Source organism: Schistocerca nitens, chromosome 3, assembly GCF_023898315.1.
Source record: "Schistocerca nitens isolate TAMUIC-IGC-003100 chromosome 3, iqSchNite1.1, whole genome shotgun sequence".
In the NCBI taxonomy this organism is placed as follows: domain Eukaryota; kingdom Metazoa; phylum Arthropoda; class Insecta; order Orthoptera; family Acrididae; genus Schistocerca; species Schistocerca nitens.
Window position 1 is genome coordinate 693,662,401 of NC_064616.1, and position 27,316 is coordinate 693,689,716.

General features: G+C 37.0%; 1 protein-coding gene across 25 annotated transcripts in view; it reads left to right on the top strand.

Annotated features, from left to right (window-relative positions):
* The window catches only part of LOC126248660 (MAP7 domain-containing protein 2-like), a 421,589-nt gene that overhangs the window by 346,498 nt on the left and 47,775 nt on the right, over positions 1-27,316 (top strand). For 21 of the 25 annotated variants that reach the window (XM_049949858.1, XM_049949865.1, XM_049949867.1 and 18 more), the window contains 6 exons: positions 3,638-3,883; positions 5,049-5,471; positions 21,682-21,858; positions 23,549-23,706; positions 23,804-24,371; positions 24,447-24,568. In XM_049949858.1, the coding sequence (XP_049805815.1) occupies positions 3,638-3,883; positions 5,049-5,471; positions 21,682-21,858; positions 23,549-23,706; positions 23,804-24,371; positions 24,447-24,568 (1,694 nt within the window). The remainder of the gene's footprint in view (positions 1-3,637; positions 3,884-5,048; positions 5,472-21,681; positions 21,859-23,548; positions 23,707-23,803; positions 24,372-24,446; positions 24,569-27,316) is intronic. The other 4 variants (XM_049949870.1, XM_049949873.1, XM_049949848.1 and 1 more) reach the window with 3 other exon arrangements.

Sequence of the window (27,316 nt, forward strand, 5' to 3'; positions counted from 1 at the left end):
CCTGAATGTGTTCCACTTATTGTTCATGCTATTGCGTAGAGTTGAGTCTTTCTGAGTCATATAAGGTAGAAACAACTGCATAAGGAAGAACATGAGCTGTATTCCTAATGTCCATCCTACATGCCTAAATTGTTGTCTTTACATTTATTGTGATTGTTATGACAAGCATTTCAAGAATTATTTTTCAGTTTGTTTGTGCTTATATCACCATTCATGTTTGCATGTTCTGGTGCAAGTTAAGGAGCAACTGTTCCAGTATGAAGTGTGAAATTTCTTAAAAATTTCTGCAGTAGTTAAAACTGCCAAAAAAGTAATGAAAAGAACAATTTTAGCATGTGTATATATAGACCCATATAAAACTTTAAGATGAAAGAAACTGAATTATTTTCAGTTTTCAGAAGTAATTTGTAAATATAGTAATTAAAAGCAAGTAGCAGCTACTAGGAAACGCTGGTTATAGAGCATTACGTTTTCTGTGAAGTCATCAGACCTAAGTCAGAAGATATAAGTAGTGTTGATCACTTGGGATAAGGCAGTGTCGAAGAATGTAATAAAACTGAGAGAAGCATAAGAAAATATTACTACAAGGTGTTTGTGGAGATGTTATTCTTGTTGATAATGTAGACTGCTTACAAACTTTGTACTAAAACTTCAAACCAAATGAAAATAGATAAAAGGGCAACTTCCTGCTATAAGTAGCACTGCCAAATCCACACACACAAATAACGGGTGATGGACCTCAAGCTTTCAGAGAAGTGAGAAAAATGGGAAGAGAGTATATGCATGTTTTGAACAAGCATATTGGATAATTTATTAAATTTAGGCCGTGCAACCATTCTAATTACAACTCTTTCAATTATTTTGGCTGTGTATCTTCCTTCTGGAAACGGCCATGCTGCAGTGGTAACACTGGTTCCCCTGAGATCAAAGTTAAGCGCTGTCAGGCGTGGTCGGCACTTGGATGGGTGACCATCCAGGCCGCCATGCGCTGCTGCCATTTTTCGGGGTGCACTCGGCCTCGTGATGCCAATTGAGGAGCTACTTGACCAAATAGTAGCGGCTTTGGTCAAGAATACCATCTTATGACTGGGAGAGCGGTGTGCTGACCCCACGCCCCTCCTATCCGCATCCTCCACAGAGGATGACACGGCGGTCAGATAGTCCCAGTTGGCCACTCGTGGCCTGAAGACAGAGTGCGGAGTGTATTTTTCTTCTATCCTCAAGTGAACCAAGAGATGGACGACAGTGTGCAAAGAGAGCCCTTATGTGCTCCATCCTGGAGGTGCTGCATGTGCAAGTCTACACCACAGATGCTGGCTGATATCAAAGAGTTGCATTTTGCAAATGGTGACACTGAGTAAGGAGTCCAAACAGCTGAGGTCATTAGTCTCCTATTCACCCCTGCCCCCCCCCCCCCACCCGAACTCCCCCCCCACCCTCTAAATGGCAGATGCAGAGTACCCAATCTGTCTGCACATAGTGTAAATGCTGCATGCACGTGTGAGAGAGTGTTCTAAATGTTTACGTAGCATGTACCTGAGGCAGGACATGGCAGCCAGCCCACTTTTCACCTAATGTGATGTGAGAAACTGCCTAAAAACCACATCCAGGCCAGCCAACACACCAACCACTTGTAGTTAATCGATCATGTGGATTCGATCCAGGGCAATCATACTTCCCTGTCCTGGAAGCAGTCGCTTTAACATGCACGGCCACCCATGGTGGTGCACATAAATATTGGTCACTCTGTGGACTACAGTGATATGAAGATATGAGCTACTCATTGTTTTGGGACTCTTATGTTTAAGAAAGCCACAAAGGTTTGATTAGTGGAAGATTTAATAAATTATAAGAGTTGCTTTAATTTGGGCAAAGCATGTAATCTGGCCCTTGCTATAATTAAATTGCAGAGAAATCAGCATGGTTCTGTCACTACTAAAGATGCATTGAACACCTCCACCTGCCTTAGGGGCATACATCTGCAAGGTATTTGTTGCTGACCAGCATCTGTGGTACAGGTTCACATGCTCAGTACTGCCACAGTGGAACATGTATGGCCACATTTGACACCATATCAAAGTCTCTTGGTTCATTCTGAGGGTGGCTAGAAGGGACAAAGCCAAAGATATTAGTGGTAGAGTATGAATTTGCACAGCTGCATGCTTGAAATCTAATTGATTGTTCATTATGCTGTGAAAGCTGACAGTGCACATAAAGTGTACTGAAATTTACCCAGAGGTAGGATTAAATGAAAATTTACTGTGGGGTGTTATATTAAGTTTTTTTTTCCTTTATAACATTTCTAATACTATTTGTTTAAGGCATTTCAGGAGTGCCAAAACTTCATTATTTACGTAATAATTCCCCACTGAATCAACAAACTTTATTGTCAGTGAGAGACATATTTTGGATACATTCAGTCATTGTATGTATGTATTCTTTGAATAAAATACAAAGCACCTGTATTTTCTTGTTGGTCAGAAGATATTGTTGTTCTGCATCTTTTATGACTTAGTTTGCTTAGAGTTTGTGCTTGACGAACATTTGTTGTACAAGGAATGTTACTGGTGGTTACCAAAATTTCCCATGAAATGAAATGATCTCCGTATTGCGTACAAAGATGCAGCTTATATTCCTTGATGGTGATCATAATTCATTCTCATTCTCACTGGGAAACACATTTTAATTACCAGGCAATGATGTAGTCAAACCTGTGTTTGATTTTTCACAAAATACATGTTAACAGTGTCTTATTTTGTGGAAAAATGAGTTATTTGAGATTCTGTATTAAGCAGACCATTTAGTCAGAAAAGAGTAGTAACATGTAATTATAAATCAGGCATTATCTCTTTCAAGTGCATTGCCTTAGAGGTGTATATGAGATATCAAGAGATGATGAGATGAGCAAGCATGAATAAATGAAATGGGGAGTAGGCATATCCTACTTCGTCAAACACTGCCTGCATGGTAGTAAAATAACATCAGAAAGGATATTTATGTGTGGGTCACGAGATGTTGATTCTTGTTGTTGCTGGAAGTTCTGTTATAGTCTTACCCATTTGTTCTCACTCTGTATGCTGACTGTTACATTCAACTTAGAAATTCTTGGCAAAATCGTATCAAAACTACATAAATTGACAGCATATTTTACCAGCATTGTTATTGCCTTCTGTGTCAGTTATATGACTCATTTCTCCTTCTACATTTTATTGTAGTGTAAGTATTTCGTAAGCCTCAACACATGCATTTTATGACAAGGACAGAGTATATGTGATCATAATTTCTTGTGCAGCACTCTCAAAGAAATTTTGAGGTCATTTATATATTGATATTTGAATGATAAAGGTATGGGGTGGTTTATTTTCACCAAGGTGCATTATAAACACTTAATATAGTGGTGCTCTGATTTACAGTTACCTAACTTAAAAACCTTTTTCTGTTACAGACGTTTAAATCAAGACTATCAGAGCACCTACATTCTGGTGAATTCAGTAGTCATTGGTATATTGCTATTTTCAAGAATATCTTACTGCTGTGACTTCAGAACATTACTCAGTGTTGCAGAAATCAGATCATCCACTCTGTAAATGACAAAAATGGTTATTAATATGGACCAATCTTCAACCCTTTTTTTCAGATATGAAAATGTCCACTTCAATGTACGAAGTTTTCCACTGGAATGAATCTCCTCAACCTGTGGGTACTGCCACTCATCGTGCCCAAAGCATTTCTGGTGTTTATAGCTCTGATTTAGTGGCTCCTCCCCAGAAAAAACTTGATTTAGACTCTACTTTGTCAGTGAAAAAAGATGGAAGTAGCTTTTCAAGTGCCCCCCAAACACCCTCCTCTAATATTGCCAGTATTTTCAGCGGCTCCGCTGGTGGTGAGTTGAGATGTGCAGAGATGCTCACTCCTCTAGTTTTATTCCTGCAAGGCAGAAATCTGCCACCTAATAATTCAATTTGCATGATCTGTAAAATAAGTTCAGTCAGTAGGCATGTACCACAAAATATAATTACATTTAAATCCCTGTTGTGAGCTTTACGTTTTGTTGCTTGGAAGTAATTATTTTACATTTCTTTTATGCTGACATAGTTTGTGTCTTTCTTATTCACCCTGTTTCTTTCTTTTTTTAACTTGTGTAGGAAACTTTATGGCATGTAAAAGAAATATGGAATGAGATTAATGATTGACCTGCTTAAGAATCTGACTGTACTCCACTTTTATTGTTGTAGATAGGTTGTTTTGTGAATGATTCTTTTCTGCCAGTGTTAATTAAGTTTTAGCTTGTTTTGGAAACAACTTTTTGAACTTTACTATACCATCTGATGAAAAATTATGTGCTTCTTTCAGTTTTTTGTACGCCTGCCTAGTGTGATGTATGACCTAAATTATCCTGCTTGTTTATGTGTGTAATGTATATGAATGGTTAATGTTTTGGCTTTGCTAACTTGCTATGTGGCATGCACCAACTTTTAATATGTAATAACTCTCATATATCAACAACAAGAAATACAGTATTTTTGATCAGTATAAATGAATTATTGTTACCGGTAAAAGAAACATTAGTATGACAATAGTCACAGCCATATAATGCCATAACATATACTTTTAGTGTATACACATTCATAATTAAAATAGCGCCTTCATATCTCAGTTTTGTGAAATATTTGTGTTATTCATTTATTTTGCAGCAATGTTGCGTTATCAATATCACAAAAAATGGAGGAAAGCAAGTACAGTTACTTAGTTGGATAGGTGAAATTGCCCTTATTACAAAACGAAACACAGGGGAGTGTAAAATTGAAGTAATGTTATATCATGTAACTTATTTTGATATGAAACACATTTATTACCATGAAGCACATTTATATCTACATTATGGGATTGGTCAATCTTGAGCAGTGGGCTGATAAACTTCGAATTGCTATTTGAGTGTGCCTAGTGAATAATGGGAAACTGGGTGTAATATTTAAATATATATGTAATTAATTAATTAGAATTGCATCAGTTCACGCCACTGTTGCTAATGAGAACTATTGACATAGGTGAAGAAGCAGATGGACAGCAGCAGAATGCAGCGCAGACCATTGTACGAGTTAATCGACGCAAGACAGATCTGATGCCAACGATACCATCACCTCGTGATACAACACCCAGCTCCAGCAGTCGGCGGGCACCGAGCCGCTCGCCAGGTAGGGCGCTGTCGATGTCTCGTCTGGATGTGCTGTCTCAGCCTCGATTCCCTCGGCGCCAGGTGGCTGTTCCTACACCTGCCCCACGACAGCGCCTGGCATTGGGGTCCTCCCAAAGCATGTCACGTAGCACAGGCCATCTGGCAGCAGTAGGAGCAGACAGTCAGCTACGGCGCATGGATGCTGCACGAAGCATGTCACACTTATGTGGAAATGCACCTCCCGTGCCTCCTCCCCGTACAACACGGGCAGAAAGGTTGCGCCAACAAGCAGCAGGTATGAGAAATACTGGGAGCACGGTTCGACATTATTTTTCTTTGTAATATTCATGCCAAAACTAGCATTATTGACTTTTATATTGACTTCTTAGCCATGGGAAAGTTTATGTGCAATTACCAGGAATTATAAGTGGTGCCTGAGAGGTTGATCGTACTAGTACCGTTTTCAAATGCATTATGTTAAAAGTTAGAGGGACCCAACATTTGTTGCAAACATAACCAACATTTGTTGCAAACAAATAATGTTGTTCTTGACCCTGTGATGCATGAGCCACCATTTTTTTTATGTAGATGAGTCAAGTTATTATACAGATCAGATGCATATTAAGAAGTAGCACTGTCATTTTCCAGATGCTATTACCATTTTTCATACCTCGGTTTCTCACATTTTCTGAAATCCTTTTCAGTTTCATTGAAGCTATTATTGGTTCCAATATCTCCTTGTTAAGTATTTTCTTTTACACTTTATCAGAAATAAAATATTTCAATAATATATTATTTATTTCGGCCCTCTGTTACATCACTTCAGGGTTTTACATGTACATAAATCTTTGAATTACAGTTTACTTAAATAATTATGATAATTATTATAATAATATAAACAACAACAACAACAATAATAATAATAATAATAACAAAAATAGAAGTTAAAGAATAATTTGAGCCAGATTTGCATAAATCTTAAGGTCATTGGTAATAACAACACAGACCAGTAAGTAATAATAATAATAGTAGTAGTAGTAGTAGTACTAGTACAGGGTGGCACATGAAAAACCGGCCCTGAGTTCTAGACTGCTCATTGGCACCCGCCTGCTCATTGACACCCAATTTAAGGAAACATGGGACATTTTTTCAAAGATATTTCCTATCATTTTCATACGAGCAAAGAGCAGTATACAGGGTTTGGTGACAAGTGACATACTACAAACTCAGTTGAAAATGCAAAACAGGATTGATCCCCATATCTGCATACACCTGCTGTGAGTATGGATATTTGAGCAGAAATGGTTCCAAGTCTGAAGAAGTTGGACACATAAATTGTTGCAACAAGTGAATGTCTTGTCAACATATTTTACACTATATATGGATGAAGCCCTACAGAATGACATGTGTCGAACAACTGAATTTTATTGTTAGCACTGAACGTGGTAGCAGATGACGTTCACCGGGCATTCGCCGTACCCACACCCTGCCATCATATTGCCACATTATGTACCATGATTCATTGCTCCACACAGTGTTTTTCCACTGTTCAGTTGTCCAATGTTTATACTCATTACACCAAGCAAGGCGTCATTTGGTATTTACTGGCGTGATGTGTGGCTTATGAGCAGCCATTCGACCATGAAATCCAAGTTTTCTCACCTCCCACCTAACTGTCATAGTACTTGCAGTGGATCCTGGTGCAGTTTGGAATTCCTGTGTGATGGTCTGGATAGAAGACTGCCTGTTACATTTTACGACTCTGATCAAGTGTCGGCAGTCTCTGTCAGTCAACAGATGTGGTTGGCCTGTATGCTTTTGTGCTGTCCATGTCCCTTCACGTTTCCACTTCATTATCGCATCGGAAACAGTGGACCTAGGGATGTTTAGGAGTGTGGAAATCTTGCGTACAGACGTATGAGACATGTAACAACCGATCACCTGACCACGACGAAGTCCGCAAGTTCCGCGGAGCGCCCCATTCTGCTCTCTCACGATGTCTAATGACTACTGAGGTTGCTGATATGGAGTACCTGGCAGTAGGTGGCAGCGCAATGCACCTAATATGAAAAATGTATGTTTCTGGGGTGTCCGGATACTTTTGATCACATAGTGTAGTAACTTATATAATTTGTATCTAGGATATAGTTGGTGTGATCAGTTCTATTTATGTCATTGCATTAAGAGCCAACATCACTCATCAAATAGATAAAACACAATGATATAACCACTCTGGCATTTACAAAAGGCCATAAACCCTACATTGGACAGACAGGCAGATAATTTAAAATGAGATATAGAGAACACGTAAACTGGAGCAAAATTAACATTTCAGCTTTCGGCACACACCTCAGAGGGAATGAATGCTATGCTGTAAATATCAAAAGAACTCTCACTGTTTTAAATAATGTCTTCAAAGGTCAATGAATGGACATTTTAAAAGAAATGCAAATGTACATTCTCACTACTAAGCATACACAACAAATGCTAAATGAGCAAACAGAATTGTGCAGCAAAAAATTCATAAAAAATTTCTATAGCACCTTAATCAGCATATTAAAGGCACTCCATCCTGCATTAATCACCAAATCAATACTACAAACTATACACTGAAAATTATAAGGGCACAACAATACTATTGTATGTGGATCCCACTGAAATATTAGCGAAATAATATGTTCCCTCTTAAATACTTTTGAAAAGGAAGTGGAATGTTATTGTACAACTGTCATGTGATGGAACACTGTGTCTACATGGAACTTAGTTAGTGATATTACGAAATAAGTTGGATATATCATAGATTATATAAAACATTATAACAAAATTTTTTGCATCAACATCTGTAACAAATATGACAACACCTATGATAAATAAGTCAGTGTGACACACAGCGTAATTCACTAAGAACAAATGTTCCATTATGTACACAATATTGTTGTCATGTGGATCACATCATGCTGGATAATGAAGATAACGCAATTAAGAGCAATATGTATTATGCAAATACATTAACGTAATACTGTAAGATGTAATTAGATCTGTGAATTTTTTTTTAACAGATATGAGATACAGACAGTGGCAAAATGCTCATATTGAGCACGGAAAGGTGAAAATTCTCCTGTTTAAAAGACTCTTGACTGAAAAGTGGGGCACGAGCTGCCTCATTCTACCTTCCTCAACATCTTTAAAAATTTTCCAAACGGTTTTGGCATGTGAACATATTTATACCCTTTTTAACATGGAACTCACCTCTCACACCCACAAGCTCCCATAACTGTAACATGCTGACACCTAGTAGTCCATCACTGTAAGTCGCTCATACCCATTCTCTCTCGCTTGCCCATTCTCACTACCACCACCACCACCACCACCACCTCTCACTGTAACTGTCTCCCTCTTGCTCTCGTATTGCTATTATCTCATTCTTTCCTTTGCACTGCTGCTGTTTGTTCTTGCTGTCACTATCTGTCTCTTCCTCATTGTCATTATCATAGAATCTGTCTCTCATTACTACTGGCTCTCTCCCACTCCCACTTTCTCCTTCTCTTTATTCCTCTCACACTGGCATAATCTCACTCTTTTCCTAGCACTGTTCTATCACTGTCAACTACGTTCCACTGCCACTGTATCCCTCTCTTTCTCTCGCATTGCCATTCCCATTGTCTCCTTTGCTCTTCCTATATCACAACCACTGCATACTATCTTCCAGTATTTATTCCTTTCCCATCTCTCTCCTGCTGCCACTATCTGCTTCCCCCTAAGCATAAAAAAAGTGAGTATGTTTGCATGCCATAATTTGTTGGGAAATTTTTAAAGGCTCTGAGGAAGGTAAAATGAGGCAGCTGGCACTCCACTTGTCAGTCAGTCTTTCAAACTGCATCATATTTGCCTTTTTTGTGCTCCGATAGGAATATTTTTCCACTGGTTCCCTTCTTTTCCCTGCTACAGCAGGACATGTCACACATACATATATGAAAAGAACTTTATGGGGTAGTAAAATTTTGATAGTTTTCTTGTGTGACACTGAAATAATGCAAAACTAATTTTACACCTCAGACCGGATTTTATGACAAAAATAATTTTGCATGTGCTTCAGAACTACAAGATGGGGTTCCCAGAACCCTTCTGATTATAACAGAGTCACTTTACAGCCTATTTCTCTGTGCTGCATCACTTTATAAACTACATTTTCACCTCACTGCGGATTTTGTGTGTGTGTGTGTGTGTGTGTGTGTGTGTGTGTGTGTGTGTGTGTGTGTGGGTGGGTGGGTGGGTGTGTGTGTGTGTGTGTGTGTGTGTGTGTGTACAAGTAAGGTAACTTTGAACCTTTGTATCTTGGGAATGCATAGAGATATCAAGAAAATTTCAGCCATTTGCTGTGCTTAGCCGTCTCGGAATCCCTGGTTCAGTTTTGGTATGCAAAAACCATGTTTTCGTGGTATTTCTTGATAATGGATAAAGATTTTTGAAACTGGGAAGATAACACCTCTAAATAAATGCCTAGAGAATATACTGTTAAAATTTGAGCAATTTGTTGCAGTTAGTTATGTAGATATCTCCTGCTGACAGTGAAAAAATTGTGAAAAATTGTGAAATTTTTTTTCAGGTTTTCTCAGGAACTCCCCATGAACTAAATGGTGCCTCCATAAGCCCAAACCCCTCAAAGCTCACTATAGACCACATTTAATGCAGAAATAACCAACTGATTTGTTCCATTTGCCCAAGCTGGAGGAAGTGTGTAATATTTGAACTTTGACCTTGTATTGTGCGATAGTTACAGTAAGATGATCCTTCTGTTGTGTATACAAATGGTCCCTAGCCCAAGGGCTATCAAAAACACTTGACACTGCCTTTCTATCATCAATAGAATTTTAGGTATGAACCACAGAAAAATCCTGTTTTTACATGCGGAATTTCCCTACATATTGGTAGTGCATGCTATCGTATACATACTGATTTAAGTGTGATGACATAAATAGAACTGTACGCACCAGCCATATCCTAAATACAAATGCATAACTAGTTACAATGTGAACCATTTTACCACTGATACCTTTTTATCCACATCCACCCATAACAAATTTTGTTCTCTGTAATAGGGGCCTTGTGAAAATGGGCAAAGCCCTAAACTAGTCAGCTAGTAAATGAACAGCAGCTTAAGTGTTAAAATGTCTTTTCTTCAATATTTGAGAGCTGCAAAATGCGACATACTGAAACTTATGTATTCTAATATGCAGTGTGTGTGTGTGTGTGTGTGTGTTTTGTAATAAAATTTGTAGTGATATCCTCATTTCAAACTTAGCTTATCTATAAAAATAATGTTGATATCTAAAATCCTTAGAGGCTAACCAATATAATGACTTCACTCTATTCAGACTATTCAGGAAATGGTCCTCTTTAGAGACGATACTTGAAGACTGACACTGTAAATAAATTCCATAGTTTATGAGTGAAACATCACAAAAATACAGAACATTCAGTTATTTGTGCTGATAATGTTAGAATTCACCCAGTTAATAAATCCACCATTCTGAGAGAAAACTTGTATGCAGCCTCAAAAGGTAACACAGCAGATAAAATAGCAGATGAAAAAATTGGGCATGCTCATCAACCTTATAAAGTCTATATAACACTTTCTTCTTTTTTCAAATTGTAGAAAGGGGTTAACATGGTACTGGATGACAGAAAATGTGAGACTGGAATATAACACCTCAGTTGTCAGACCAGTCAAGAATTTTACAGGTATGGGTGGTGGCAGTATGCGTTTGCTGTTGAAGGCAGTCACACGTTCAAATATAAGGCTGTTATACTGTCAATGACTACTGGTATTGTAAGGAGTGTCTGAGCAGTGTACACTGAGTATTTATCTCTGGAGACAAAGATGTGGACCCCTAATGAAATCAATGAAACATGTATGTGCCAGGCAGAGTTGTGGGGGATGGAAAGACAATTGGATTCAATAGCCATGTTAGAAAGTTGCTATAAAATCAGAGAGATATTAATCACAGATTTAAGCGAAGTCAAACCCTGTTTTACAAACAAAATCTAAATGAAACCAAAGTCAGTGCAAGGAGCATTCTGGAATTTCAAACTAAAATTTTGCCAATCAATTTGACCAAAAAATCCTAATAAGTTTTAATTTTATGTGAAGTCAGCAACTGGATCAAAATCAGCTATTCAGTCACCAAATGGCCATAATGGCACTGAAATTAAAGGTGACAAAGAGAAAACAAATACTGAATTAGGTCTTCTGAAATGGTTTCACTGCATAAGATTCTAATAAGCTTCTCATTTTAAATGTTCACATGAACACTGAAATGCCATAAGTTTTGGAAAGTAATTGTGGAGTAGAAGGTGAACTAAAATCACTCTAGAGTGGAACTTGCTCACCCTCTAGCAGTAGTTTGCTGTGTATTATTGGAGCAGCAATTGAAAAAAGCTGTATCACTCAGTTTTCGTTATGGGACAGCTACACACAATTGTAGGAGTATACCTCTGACGCCAGTCTGACCTGTTTGTATAGCATAACGTGCAATACAATACCGTACAAGACAGGAAGCTGAGCCAGACCAGGATCAAATCTGTTCAGCAGATTGCCTGTGGCCAGTGCACAGGCTAGCACAAGTGTGGTTTTTAGGCAGTTTCCCATTTTGGTTTAGGCAAATACTGGACTGCTCCTGACTTTCCATATCAGAAAATGTGGGGTGGAAACAGTTAAAATTCACTCACATGCAAAATAAAGTATACACACCTCACAAACAGGTGGCACAAATGACTTCACTCTCTTACGTACCCGATGACTGCGGCTACTGGTAGGGTGTATGGCTGGTTCAAATGGCTCTGAGCACTATGGGACTAAACATCTGAGGTCATCAGTCCCCTTGAACTTAGAACTACTTAAACGTAACTAACCTATGGACATCACACACGTCCATGCCCGAGGCAGGATTTGAACCTGCGACCGTAGCGGTCATGCGGTTCCAGACTGAAGTGCCTAGAACCGCACGGCCACACCGGCCAGCGTGTATGGCTGTAAAGTTAAATAAAAATAAACTTCAAGTACAGGGGACATCACAACTAAAAATTGGGGAAAACACTAATGAATAGTAGAAAGAGATCTTCGAAGTCTATTTGTTGTAGGATTATGGAACGCACTTTAAGCTTGTGACCTTTAAAAAAAAATTTCCTTAAAAGACATGGGTTCTGTTCACAGAGAAATTGCGAAACACAGCTCACCCTATTTGTTTGTAAAGTCCAGAGAACTGTAGACAATGACACACTGATGTGTTCCTTGATGTTCAGAACACATTCAGTAAAGTTCTACACTGTTATGTAATGAACAACAGATGACCATACAGAGTTGGGCTAGATTTGTGATTACATTGAAGACTTCCTGGAAGACGTAAATCCACTTGATGATATCAACAGGTTTAAGGGTACTTTTGGTAGTATTCTGAAGGGAATGTTAAGGACCGTTATTGTTAACAAAAGACACTGTCTGACATAGTTGGACGCAAGTGTAACTTCGGATACATACACACCCATCAGTTGGAATGTAAATGACTGAGCTACAATTATCTGTGACACATAGACTGACCACCAGAGTGCATTAGTGTTGTTTGAGTTTAGTGTAGTTACCAAATCTTGTAGCCTATATAAGGGGCGTGAACAGTGTCAGATGTTGAATGATCTCTGTAAATGATATGGAGATGCCACATACTCATGTGCGGCAGCATTATCAGCAGCTGATGCAGTTGCAAAGGGGCCTCATTCTGGGTCTCTATTTGCCCAATTGGTAAAGTTGTGCAGTATCCAGATTTGTGGGGCCTTTGGATATGACAGTGGTCTAATGTTGGATTATATGGGATTGTGAGAACAGGTGCACTAGTTATCAAGGTTCCAGTTGACACACTGTGACCACCACAAGGGAGGATCTCTGTATTATGTACCAAGCACTTTTAACTCCTTCACATCTGCCCCAGTCACTCGGGAACAAGTAATGGACTCATTGCAACAATCTGCATCATACCACACCTGTGGTTGCAGACTTGCAGCAGCCGGACTAGGGAATTACCACCCGTTCATTGGCTACCAGTAACACCACAACACAAAAACAACTGTGTTTGGAGTGGTGATGTGATTGTGATGTATGGACTGCTGATGAATTGCATCATATCATGTTCAGCAGTGAATTACAGATCTGCATTACCCAGGAGAGCATCATCAGCAAATATGGCTGCAATCTGTGGAGGTTCCATTCTTCCAATGTTTTGGAGAGGCTCAGGGATATTACTGCTGGTGTCTGGTGTGGAGAGCATCAGGTATGACTACAGATCACAGTTTGTAGTGACTGAGGGAACTGTGCCGCCTTAATAGTACATCAAGGGCATCCTGCATCTTTATGTGTTACCTCTCATATGCTGGTATTATGATGCCATTTTTCAAAAGATCAGTGCTCCTACACACATTTCACATGGGTCTATGAACTGTCTGTGTGTGTTGAGGTACTCCCATGTTCATCAAGATCTCTAGATCTACCCCCAATAGAACATATGTGTAACTCAACTCTGCCCCAGAATCCTTATCCAGAATTTCAAGCACCAATTAAACAATTTTGTACCAGCTTGTCTCAGGAGAGGATACGTTGGTTTTATGTCATCCTTCCTAACTGAATCAGTGCATGCATCCAGACCAGAGGGGATGCAATGTTATACTGATAAGATGGGTGCTACTCCCTTTGTACATTTGATATGATTTTTTAATCACTGAAATAACATCACATACCCTCTCAGCTTTTAAAGTTTTCATCAGGCAGTGTAATACAGACATATTTAGTGGTATGCAAGTGCACGCACTCATGGCTGTGTGTGTGTGTGTGTGTGTGTGTGTGTGTGTGTGTGTGTGTGTGTGTGTGTGTGTGTGTTTGTTAGCAGGCGCGCGCGCACGTACGCACCTGCGCCCGCATGCGGGTGCGTACGTGCGCGCGCACCCGCTAAAACACACACACACACACACACACACACACACACACACCGGTATTGTTTCTGACCACAACTTAATCACTAGAAGACAATTATGTATGTCGTGATTCATCCTCATAGACATAATTATTGCCTGTTATTGATTTTCCATCCTTATTAATGTCATATTCTGGAATGGGCATCATTAATGAGAAAGGCCATTCTTCATCTGAAAATTGAAACATGAAATAAAACAATCATTCAAACTGATATACACTGATGGCTCCAACAAAAGTGCTACCTGTTTATGGAAATATTCTACCAACAATTTACACATCATCATGTGTCACGTACAGAAAAGTCTGAAGATGATGTGGTCATGCTAGTGGTTTGTGAAAATATTAATATTCATTTGATTTAAAACTATAAAATGAATTCTCCCTGTTGAGTAGCTATTAAACCAAAATCCCCAGGACTTAGAGTAACTGGAACTAAAATGTTACAGAATATTGCAAAAAAGTATCTGTGCATATACCATTAAAATGTTTTGGAAGTCAAGCAAATTCATGCACATTTATATTCTTATCATAGTGTAATTATTAAAAGATGATGTCACAAAATTACCAATTTTTAGGGTTTAAATTGGTAGCACTGTTACTACTATTGTTCCTCATATAACATTCTACATTCAGATATTGGCTGTCATTTAATTTAATTTACAGTATTGATGATATAATATAAAGTAATGCTTTTTCAGCCAGTTGCCTTCAATTTATTGAAAAAATAGAAATAAATAATTTCGAACCTTGATCCCAGTTTATAATATTTTTGTGTTAGCATGATAAATGTAGTGCAGAAGTGCAGCTTACAGCTGAACTCTAACAGTGAAAGTAATGCTTCTATGTTGAGGATAGTGTTCCGTGCATTTCTAGAATAGTGTGTTGGTGCTCTGTGAGTGTATTGTTTTGTGGGGTGTATGTGAAAACACTAGATATGTTTTAAAAAAGCAGGGTTGTCTCACCGTTTCCAAAGTGCAAAATTGTTTTTATAATTATTTGATTGCCTGCATTATTAGCTATTTGTAATGGATTGCTAGACAGGCTTCTTTTAAGCAGCTGATAATAGCTGATAATTTTCCTGTAAGCTTTTATCAAACCTTACAACAAAGCCGCATATGTTGATGAATAGTTAACCTAGAACATACCATCTGCACCTGAAAGTAATCTTGCTAGAAATGCTCATGGTGCATAACAGAATAGTATTGTGGTATTGTAGTTGCTTTTTACTGCAGTTTTGGTTTCCTTAGTTCGTTTTCTTGTTACTTTAGAATTGACATTTAGTGTATTAGTACACTACTAACTGTTTTGGTGTATAAATTTAATGCTAATTACACAAAGCATGCTAAAAATAGATACTGTGGCTACATGCTAGGTAGAAATATGCATAAATCTCATGTTTGCAGTAAGAAACTCCCAGTACTGATACTGTCAGAATGATTATTTGCCTGTTGCGAGAAAAATAAAATTATATATGGGACACTGTAAGCCATTAGGGGCCACTGATTTGTAATCTAGTTAGGTACCATGTTTCTGCCAATAATATGTTGTTTCTCATTTTCTGCAGACCCTAAGACCGAATTGTTGTTGTAGCACGTTCAGAACAACACACACCAATATCTTGACAACAAATATTTAAAACATGTTTTACTTATGTAGGCCAACAGTCATGTTAAAACAGAAGTTTTGTTTACAGACATACAGACACCCAGTATGAGTGTAGGGGGAAGAGTGTGATATGATGATAAATTATGCATTATATTCTTTTATCACTTTTGCATCCCTTCATATTAGTCAAACTGGTGTCATATGGAAACGCTTGTTTCATGGATGTACTGTTGTACACAATGAAATTCTAGCATTACTACCACTTAGTAAACTATTGAAATGAAAGAACTAATATTGTGAAGTCATAATACTGTTGCGGAAATAATAAATTTCTCAACAAAACTGTAAGGCATGTCCTGTATTCTGTTGAATTTATTGTACTAGAGATTGAAGGCAATTCTGCTGAAACATGAATATTAAGCACAAAGAAGTGGTTCACACAAAAAAGAAATAGTGTTTATGTTACTTTTTCACACATAAATATTTTTGCAACAAAACACCAAAATTTAATGACCAGTTAGTGATGGCACTTCTTTTTATCAGAATGTGGCTTGTAAAAGCAAATTGTATGTAACTGCTGTCATTTGCACAATAGCAGGCAAAAATATAGTGAACACCACTGTCAAAACATATAGAACATTATCATTTTTTGGAATAGAGCCAAAGGGGCAATGTAAAAGATGCTTAAGCAGATGAATAACTTTGCTTAATCGCTTTGTGTTAGGTATGTTCAGCATTAATGACGTTTCCTATTCTCTGTTTCTGTTATCACTTGGGTTGTCATGTGCTTAGGATGTATGCAATAGCTATTTCATTCTTTTTTTGCATAATTTGAGTTTTTGTTTCAAAGTTTCATTGTGTTGTATAAGCGTGTGAAGTAAATATTTTGGAAACATGTCAGTATTAAAATACTTGCGAAAATGTTTCCAGGGTGTGAAAATGTTGACTTCTTGTTGACTTTATGTTGGGTATGGTTACATTTTGCATGTTGCCTATTTTTGTCTCAGCTTTGTACTTTTAACATTGTAAATGTGTATGATCTGTTGCTTGCATTTAATGAGGTGGAAGTGAAATGTAAGTATGGCTGTAAAATGCTGAAATTAACCAAGATAAATTGCTGTTGGCATGTTGTTTTTTAACTGCTGCTTGGAAGTAGAATAAGCTACCTCTTCCTGGCATTTATTTGTTGTTCTGACTGGTACTTAGTGCATGTTTTGTAGTATTTTTTCTGCTACTTGATAAATAACTCAGCTTTTGGCACACTACTGTCTGCAGCACAATTTGTAAGTATCTGTCAAACTGGAGGCATCATTTGACGCATTTGAAAATGTGGTCATTAAGGTAACTTTTCAGGGCTAACTAATCATAAGCCTGTTTCCTTGACAATCATTATTTTATCTTTTAGTAGATGAGGAATGTGTTTATTTCTATAACATATGCATTAAAATTTACATTTTTGTGTTTTTTGTGTTCAAGGCACTGTTTACTTTTTAATGTAGAACACAGAAATTTATTCCGTTTCTAATGATGGTTCTGAAAGATTATTCTCTACTTTCGGTGGTGGTGAGTAAAAAGTATTATTTTGTTCTAGTATAACTGATGCTTCTTCCTGTGCTGCTTCTAACTTCTCAAAATTGCTTTCTTATTTTGAAGGAAAAAAAAGAGCTCAGTATCATAGCAATATTTCACTTACTGTATATTTTGTTTGTGGCACTAAATTGAACTGCTAATGCAAAACCCAAAATCTTTCTGGGGTTACCTGATTAAAATACAGATACCCATTTGTGACTAATTTAACTGACTTACAGTTTCTATTATCATTTCAGAGGAAAATCCAATTCTTTGTAAGGATAGCCACACTTCATTAACTAAACAGATTTTTTTTTACACGTGTTTTATTTTTTCATGAAATTAAACTTACAAATTCAGGAGGTGAATAACACAACAAGCATATTTGAAATGGGAGTACCTGGTCCACAACAATGACCTGTCACACTGGGGAATCCCTATGGGCATGATTTTGCAAATTCAAGAGGCAAATAACACTACAGACATAGACATATCTGAAATGGGAATACCTGGTCAACAACATTGAGTTTTCATGCTAGGGAATACCTATGGACATGTTCTGGGAAAGTCGTGTAAAATGATACAAACACTGTTGGAATTTACTAGAGGTTGTTGAAATTGCATTACCCATCTTCAGTGCATGTAGTAAATACAAGATCATTGCTGTAATGTATGTCTGAAGACTTCCTGTGTGTTCTGAGTGGTGCCAGAAATGACCTCAATCCTTGCTCTGAAACACACTGCTGATTCAATGGTTGTTTCGTAATTAGCTCTTTCATAATCAGCATTTTTCATATCCCTCCAGATAAAGAAATGAAGACCTGTCAGATCAGATGACCCCGATACTTGCCTAATCATGGCTTATTCATCAGTTCCTGATATATAGCCATCAGATAATTCTCAGTAGTAGGGACATGATTTCAAACATTCATGGCACTTCTGTCTAGTGGTGGGACAGCCAATGAGTTTTAACAACTGACTGGCCAATTAGTTGCTTTTCCATCCAGTCAAATAAAGCTAGTCTCTGTGTCCATGTCAGCTGTGTGAATGTTTATCGCACAGTCTCCAGTTTTAAGTGGTGTCGCTTAATATGTGACAACTGACTGACAAAAGTCTGACAGTTAGGTCTGTTGTATGAATGTTTTCACTCAGTCACTGGGCTGGAGTGATTTTACTTACATGTTTTTTCAAGTTTTTTGTCTCCAAAGTCCAGGTAGTGCCTTTAGGGCCTGTCACATAGCAAGCACTCCACGTCAGTCCCCTGCTGCCTCCAGGAGCGCAGCTGGTGCGAGAAGTTGGCCCAACCAGTGGCACCGTGTGGAGGCCTGCCCTCTGCTATAGCTGGCCATCTCCCCGTACCGGCTGTGCTTCTTGTGTCAGCAGGAGGCTGAAGTGAAGCACGTATGGTGCACATGTGCACATGTGATCTGAGAAAACTAAGATTCAAACGGTTTTTAATTAATGGACATCATCACATCTTCTTCTTCCTCATATACCACTAAGGGAACTTTTACGCTTGACTTTCTGCCCAACCAGTAATACATCTATCTGCTTCATTAGTTATTTGTTAATTGCAACTGGAACAACTTAATCTACAGCAATATATTATCAGTTTTAAATGATGAAAAGAAAATTAGTCTGTTTGGTACACAATTAAATAAATACATACAATGCTTATTGTAATTCTGGCATACTCCGTGAGATGTTTTCACCTACTCCCAGGGTAGAGCTACCCTCTGGGTATACCACTGCTTTTGTTTTACAGACTGTGTTCACTTACAAGAGTGAATTGATAGCTCAGTCAACTAAAACACTAAAGAGTGTTTTCAGTTGAATAAACAAATGAATATGTTCTTCCATGGACAAAAACACTACACAGACTCATTTCACTTGAAAAGATTGAATGAATAACTCAGTGAATGTGCAAAACTACATCAGTCTGTGCAGAGTTTTCATTCGGTTGTTCTCACAGACTAACATCACTCGAAAAGAACAAATAAATAATGATTGAAATGACAACTGACTGAATTGATTATTTTCACGTGGTTGCTTCCATCACTACTTCTGTTTGCTGATGTGAGCAGAAAGAATGCTGGTCTCCATCTGTCACAGACAGTGCCAACTCGCTTAGTGACAAAAGTTGCTCTTTATGTCTCATATACTGTGTACTGCCAAGGCTGCAGTTTGTTTGAACTGAAAGCACCATAATGAGTGCAGTAAAACCCACCAGTGTAAAGTGTATTAGCAGAAGAAAAAAGAATGATTCATGGGACAGTTTGTTGCAAACCCAAGTAGTTGCGGAGGATAATGACCCATTTGTCCTGCAGACTGGTAAAGATTGAAGTCCATTCATGAACCTTTTCCCCCACAGATGGGTACTTTACTACAAGATTGTTCAAAATATTTCTGTGTGATGTTTTCCAACCCATCTGAAGTATCTTTATTTCTTGACACAAATATGTAAGATTCAATTCTGACTTGTTACTGATTTACACATGAGAACTTCTGGTGCTGTGAAACACAGCTGTTGGAAAAATGCTGTTGATGCTATATCAATATTAGTCATCCATTTTCTTCGACAGCTCTGTACATCCAGTGTATGCCAGACATATCAGAATTTGATTAGCATTCCATTTATCAGTGTACAGTTGGTGCTGTATTTCTTTAGCAACTTACCATTGCTGTAGGCCTCTGCATGTTGCTGTGTTCTGGGAGTTAACCAGGGCCATCCACAGCCCATAGTCGAACAGTCTGCCCCAGTTAATCAAGGCCACAAATTGAACAGAGAAGGGAAACATGCCTACTGTCTCTTACAATTGAAATCATTAACCTGTTGTTCCTAACACACATACACATTACATTTTCAGATGATGTGTTTATGAAAAGTGCATTGTACTGAAATTTATAGTGGTAAACTAGCATAGGCTACTATTTTTATGTTCCTGCTCATGTTGTTACAAGAACTGCAAACAAAAAGAATAATAAAATTACCCTCAGAAATCTGTTACTTACTGTCGATTACATAAAAATAAATAGCTCAATTGCAAAAAGTGATAACATTGACTATGTCTGGTTTAATCAGACCATTTATTTCTTCAACCTTGAAAGTGCTATTAACATTATAAACTTTGAAGTATACATGCTTCTAGGGTTTGTAGAGGGAACTTAGTTTCAATGAGGAACCCATTTCCAAAAGTGTACCATTTGAATATAAAATAAGTTTGAACATTGGATCAGTTTCAATGGAGACAATGGGCTCTGACATGTATACTCTACATTAGCCCATGGAATGGGCAATATTTTGAGTAGCTGTCGTCGTCAAATTCTCTTCTGTATGACAAAAGACGTCCAAATCAAAATTGACATTATGGCATACCCATGAAGCACCACAGTCATACCTCCAAGTTGTGAACATACAAGTTTCTCACATCCATTTTTTAGCCAGACAAAAATGATATGTGATGTCATAATTAAAATAGAGACTGATGGTGGACCCATGTTCACAGTTTGTGTGCAAACCGTGAAGCAGGAGATTTGAAAACTCTCTGATCTTCCAACTTATTTCACATCCAAACAGTATTTTTTGGACATGAGTTTCTTGTTAAAACTTTATTCTTCCAACTTATCTTACATCCAAACAGTATTTTTTGGACATGGGTTTCTTGTTAAAACTTTATCTAATTAAGTCCCTTCTGTAACCCCTAGGAGCCTCAATGTGCCTTACATTTCAGTTGTAGTTATTTAACAAGGCAACTCTTCCTGCAAGCTGGCTTGTCAAATGTAATCACTTTGCATTTATAGTGATTTACCAATCAATTTAATTTTAATTAAGTACTGCACAGCACACAGTAAAAAATTATAAGTCTATCTTCCAGCATTCTAATTTATTGTATTCTAGTTCTTGAGTGAATCTTGAAAAAACTGATCATTAATGAAAAGCTACTTTATAATGAACTGTGCAGTATTTCCAGATGCAGAGAGACTTTTGTTATGTATACTGAGTTTTATCAGTAGTCAGTAAGTAATTCACTGTTAAAAGGATAAATAAGAAGTGGACCGTGAACAATTTCTCAGAATTGCGGGATGTCCTTTTCTCTGGTTTGTATTATTATATTTTTTTACAGGCCTGATGTGCAGGGAAGTGAAGTCTGACAAATTGGCGTTCTGTAATAAATTCTTTGCAATGCAGCTTGCATGCACTGTTTCACAATTTCATTTTATTTTATTTTTATCATGTTTTCCTGTGCCAGTGGTAAGAAATAGTTGTTTATTCATGTGTACTTTGCTGACATGCTGCTTGCACATACTGTAGGACTGCGTTCTGGCGAAGTAACTCCATCAAGACCAGTGAGTGCCCTGAGCCAACATAGCGTAAACAGCGTAGGATCAGGGACAAGCCTGCGGACACGTCCATCAACTGCCCCACGCCGTCCTCGTCCCTTCAGTATTGCAGTTACTGGTGTCAGCCATGAGCCAGCACAGAAGCATGGTACAGCTCATTCTTTTTGTGTTGGCATTCTATAACTGCTGTAGTTGTAAGGTCTGACAAGTGTGCAGATACTACCTGTGAGATATACAGGCCTTCAGTGTTATTTTAATTAATACATATATTAGAGCATTTATATTCAGGAGCTCAGCAGTCACTGTGATAAATATTTTAATGTCCCTCTTGATCACAGTGTTCAAAATGGATGTTTAAATTTTTGATTTACATTTATTCATCAAGTACTGAATAACTCACAAATGTGCAAAGGCCATTAGTTGATATTCGGTTAAACACAGTTCGTACTCATCATGTGATACACAGTTTTACTGCTTCTGTGTGACTTAACAAGAGCAGTTTCTTAGAGACGAATTTGTACTTGTGTTATACAGTATCATGCAAAAGTGAAATTCAGTTACTACACAAATCATTTCTTCTATGGTTCTATAGTATTCTATTGGAAATTAAAACATTGGAACAGTGTTTAGCCGAATCATTATATATTGTCAGGCATTTCTTTGTGTGCTCCAAGAATACAGCCTTCTATATGTCATTCGTGTATTAATATCATATCATCATCCACTATTATAAAAATCATCATCATCCTCATCCTCGTTTCTTAATAAAAATTTAATTTCTCCAGAGATTGGCAAACTTTCCAATTTGCTAGATATGGCCTCCAAAGAAGGCCACAATTCAAAGTATATCTTTATTCTCAAAAAAGTGTAAATTAAACAGTTCATCATATGAAGACTGTTTAAAATATAGTTTTGTTTCTAAGGAAGTAAACAAAACATAAATGTTAGATTAGCACAAAATCTTATTTTTAACTTAGAAAATCTGATGGAAACGAGTGTGTATCGAAAGCCAATCTGAAATTGAGGAAAGAACATAAATTACAATTTTACAGCACATGTAAGTAAAATAGTAAAACATGAACTGTGGGTAAACTTGAAAAGCAGATGTTCATGGAAGCATTTTACATGCAATGCTCTAAAAGAATGTTACAACCGATGGAAAGAAAAATTTAATACATTGGTAGAATGTTGCCCAACATACCCAGTGTTAGTTAATTTAGTAAGAGGGGGATCAGTAGATGGCTTCAGGTGCAGGTTGGAATATATAACACAAAACGTTGAGGCAGTTGCATGCAGTATGAATATGGAGATGAGGTTCGTGCAGGGTAGAGGAAATGTAGGACCATATCAGACCAAAATGAAACATGATGAAAAGAATGTACCTACCACAATATGCAAGACCAAATTCCCATTCTCTTTTGCATCTTCTTCTATTATGTTTACTTTAGAACACTTTGATATTTTCTTTTAAATCAAAATTTATTTAAAGGGCTTTGCAGTTCAATTTTGCCCATTTTCCACAACATACTACTTTCAAACACATATATTGCTACAGATTAGAAATTGTTGTTGTTCTTTTTTCTGTGATAACAACAGAGTGACTAATGTAGTTAATGGTAAAGTGACTCTGATTTTTTTTATTACTTGTTGTATTTTCTTTCTTTATCTATACATGAAGTAGAAATCTAGAATAACAATGTTTTTACAGCATTAATGACAACTGGAAGAAATATATCTACCACCAAGAAATTTTTATATGTTTACTGGGTAATATTTTTTACAAATATTTGAAAGTTATTTGTTTTGAAAAATTATGTTTATTGAAAACTATTGTGTAGGTGCTTCTGGAGAACAAAAATCTTCAAAGCTGCAGAGCCCAGGTGGTGAGAAGGAAGTATCTAAGCCTCCAATACCAAGAGTTCATGGTACGAAGAAACCAACAAAACCAGAAAACTTACCAAAGAAACCTACTGAAAAGATAACAAAGGTATCAAAGGTATTCACAATAACTGCATACTTTACATAGTGATATAGGTTAAGTTACACTTGTCATAGGTCTAAAAAATCAAAATTTAATATGTATTTAATTCCAGGCATCACCAAAAATAACTCCCAAGGGTACTCCTCTACAGTCTCCAGGCTCTGAAGGTACACCATTACTACCACAAGGACAGGAAGTTTCGGAGGCAGAGAAGGATAAAATGATTTCAAAAGAAAACAGTAAGTCTGAAGGCACTGAGAGCACAGGGTCAGATGTAGTAGCAGTTGTACCTACAACAGAACTCGGAGAATTTCCAGAAAAGACAAATGAAATTGTAAAAGAACCAGTTGAATCAAAGGAGACTGAAAAAGAGATATCTGAACTCAGTGGTTTAAAAGAGGGGCCATCTCCAAAGGAACTAGTAGAGCCGAGTGATCAGCAGGAGGAGATTAAGAAATCAGTTGAATCAAGTGAGATAAAGAAAGAGGTAACTGAATTGAATGAAGGAAATAAAAAACCATTAGAACTGAAAGAAGAAAAATCTGCCCCCCAAATTACAGACGATATTAAATCAGATGCACTTGAGGCAGGACAAGTAGTTACTGGTGAAGAAAGGCAAGAAGTTAAGGGCATAGATACTTCCACTGCTCAGGTGTCTGAAACTGAAGCGGAGATGACAGGTATGTATAGTGTAAGATAATGAAGTATCCTGAAGTGTTGGATTGTTGTTCACTAATTATTTTTGCTTCGACCAGCTTCCATGATAGCCAAAACGCGAATAACTACAGAAGAAGAAGCGAAGGCAGCACTGGCTGAGAGGAGACGTCTAGCTCGGGAACAAGCAGAGAGGGAAGCAGAGCTCGAGAGGCAAAGATTGGTAAACTTTCCATTTTTCAATTTAATGTGCTAAATATTAAAAATAAGTTGTACTTACGGTATCTTGACTTTTTTCTTTCTTTTGAGTGAACGGTATCTTGTGTGTAAAGTGTAATTGCTGGGTACATGAAAAGTGTGCAAAAGTAAATTTAAAACTCATAAAACATGATTCTCCATCTATTTTGTTAACTCCAAAGTACAGTGAAGTCCAAAGAAGAAAACATTAAATTGCTTCGAAGTGACATTGAAATGCTGAAAATGGAAATTTTAACACTAAAGCAAGTGAATGTAAAACTGATTAGTCAAAGAAAATACCTTTTATGTGTAAAAAAAATAAAATAAAAAATAAAAACAGCCAATTATAAAACAAAGTGAAAAACATTTGCGTGCACACAGTGTAATTGGAAATAATACAGAGAACTTCTTCAGTGGAAAAACTTGGTCACCTGTAACAAAAAGGACAAGTGTGAAAATGGTACAAAGAATGGGAGTGACAAAAGTGATATCCCGATAACAGATGACTTCATGTTAATAAATGTTCTTATGCCAGATTGATGTTCATCCTGGAATCCGATCAGCGAAACAAATGTTTTAAACACACATGAAGAGTAACATGAACAGAAATGGAAACAAAGCTGAAAACTACAGAACTGTTTTAATTAACTTGGGCACAAACTCTTCATCACCAGTGTGGAAGAAATGAAAAGTTAAACAGAGTAAAATGAGGTCACTAAAAATGTGTACACAACCTCCAGGCTAGTAATTAATGGTATTGTTCACAGAAGATAGATAAATCATATGTTAACAGAGTAAATAGCAGTATTAGGGAACAATGACAATATTAATAGTATTAAGGAATGCAGGTGACATGCTTGGAGCAGTAGTCATTGACCCAAATAAGTATTTAAATTATAAATGCCTGCAAAAATATGACACACACTTCAATAGGTTATGCTCCATAAATTTCAGTAGTATCTTTGTACACGTGTGCAAAATCATTAAAAACAAGATACATTCTTATAGCGGTGATAAATCCAAGGTGCAAAGTGAGAATAAAAGGCATGAATGCGAAAGAAAGAGCATACCTCAAATCGTAGTATGCTCTAGTGATGCTTCAGAATATCAATGGCTAAAGTTGATTAACTTAAAATTATTCTTTCAGAATGCATAAACATCAGAACAGTTTGCTTTTATGTGCACTGGTTAACAGAAAATTCTATATAAGTGTTAAATATTACTAATAGTTTTAAGGTAGCATGCAGATTTGAAAGTAGAAATAAGTCTCATGGAGGTTCCTGCATGCTTGTGGATGCCTCAGAAAGTTATGAAGTGAGAAGTGATTTTAATTACTGAAAAGAGAATAGTGCATTTAAGAGTTGCTCTGTGTATTTAAGTGATCAGAATACAATGACTCTAGCAGTCACTAGAATTCCTGCAACTGCTGTAACAAAAGTGTCCTTAACTAAACTCCAGTGTCTGCTAGTGGAAATAATTCAGAAAGAAAATAAGAAAACATCTGTGATCACAGCAGATTTTAACATAAATATTGTAGTTTAAAGCAGTTACACTACAAAAATTTTTGACTTGCTCAGAAATCCGATTTGAAGTTCAACTTTCCTGAAGTTATTACAGAACAGCAGATCAGTGACCTGCATTGATGATAATGTTACAGACTAACAGTTTAAAAATGCAAATAAGTACTGCGTAGACCTAAGTATCTCCAGACATTCAGCTCTATTTATTGAGCTCCCCTATCAGATGAACCAAAGCCTCAAGAAATGCATAAAAAATAAATTTCAGCTAAAGTAATATGAATTTTTACTGCAGTAAACTTAATAGTGTAAGCTGGCAAGTAGACCACTGCAGCTCAAGCAGCAGAAATTTTGACAAGTCATTAAATTGTTTTGTATATGTATTCAGTGAATCCTCTCCTCCTAGAACCTAGCAAAAGAAAGTAAATAATAAACTTAAATATGTTATGCCAGGAATAAAAATGTCTGGTGCTAAAAAGAGACAGCTCTACAATGAGCTAAAATGTAATAGAAACCATAATTTTGTTATGTATGTCAAACTGTATAAAGCTGTATTCAGAAAAGTTGTACAGGTAAGTAATACATTCATCCTCTATCATAGAAATAAGAAAAAAGCGTTTGTGGTCTGTTGTTCACTTGGAATTAGGAACCACAATCAAAAACCAAGAGACTTTGAAAATTTTAATAAAAAAATGATATAACAGTAAACCCTGTTTGAATTTCAGAATTCTTTTTAACTGTGATTAGATCAGATGTAGATCAGACAGTCTATTGTGACAAGGCAAATTTCATGTGCTTGTAAAACAACCAAAACACAGTTTTTTAAAAATTTGAGAATATAGCCTAAAATTATGTGGAAAATAAAATATTGTCTTTAAAAAACAAAAACACATCTTTGTTGGATGGAATACCCAGATCTGTAATTGAGGGTGTGTATGATATCACTTCACAGCCACTATTCTTCTACATCTACATAGATACTCTGCAAATCACATTTAAGTACCTAGCAGAGGGTTCATCGAACCACCTTCACAATTCTCTATTGTTCCAATCTCGTATAGTGTGCGAAAAGAATAAACACTTATATCTTTCCGAACGAGCCCTGATTTCCCTTATTTTATCATGATGATTGTTGCTCCCTATATAGGTTGGTGTCAACAAAATATTTTCGCATTCGGGGGAGAAAGTTGGTAATTGGAATTTCATGAGAAGATTCC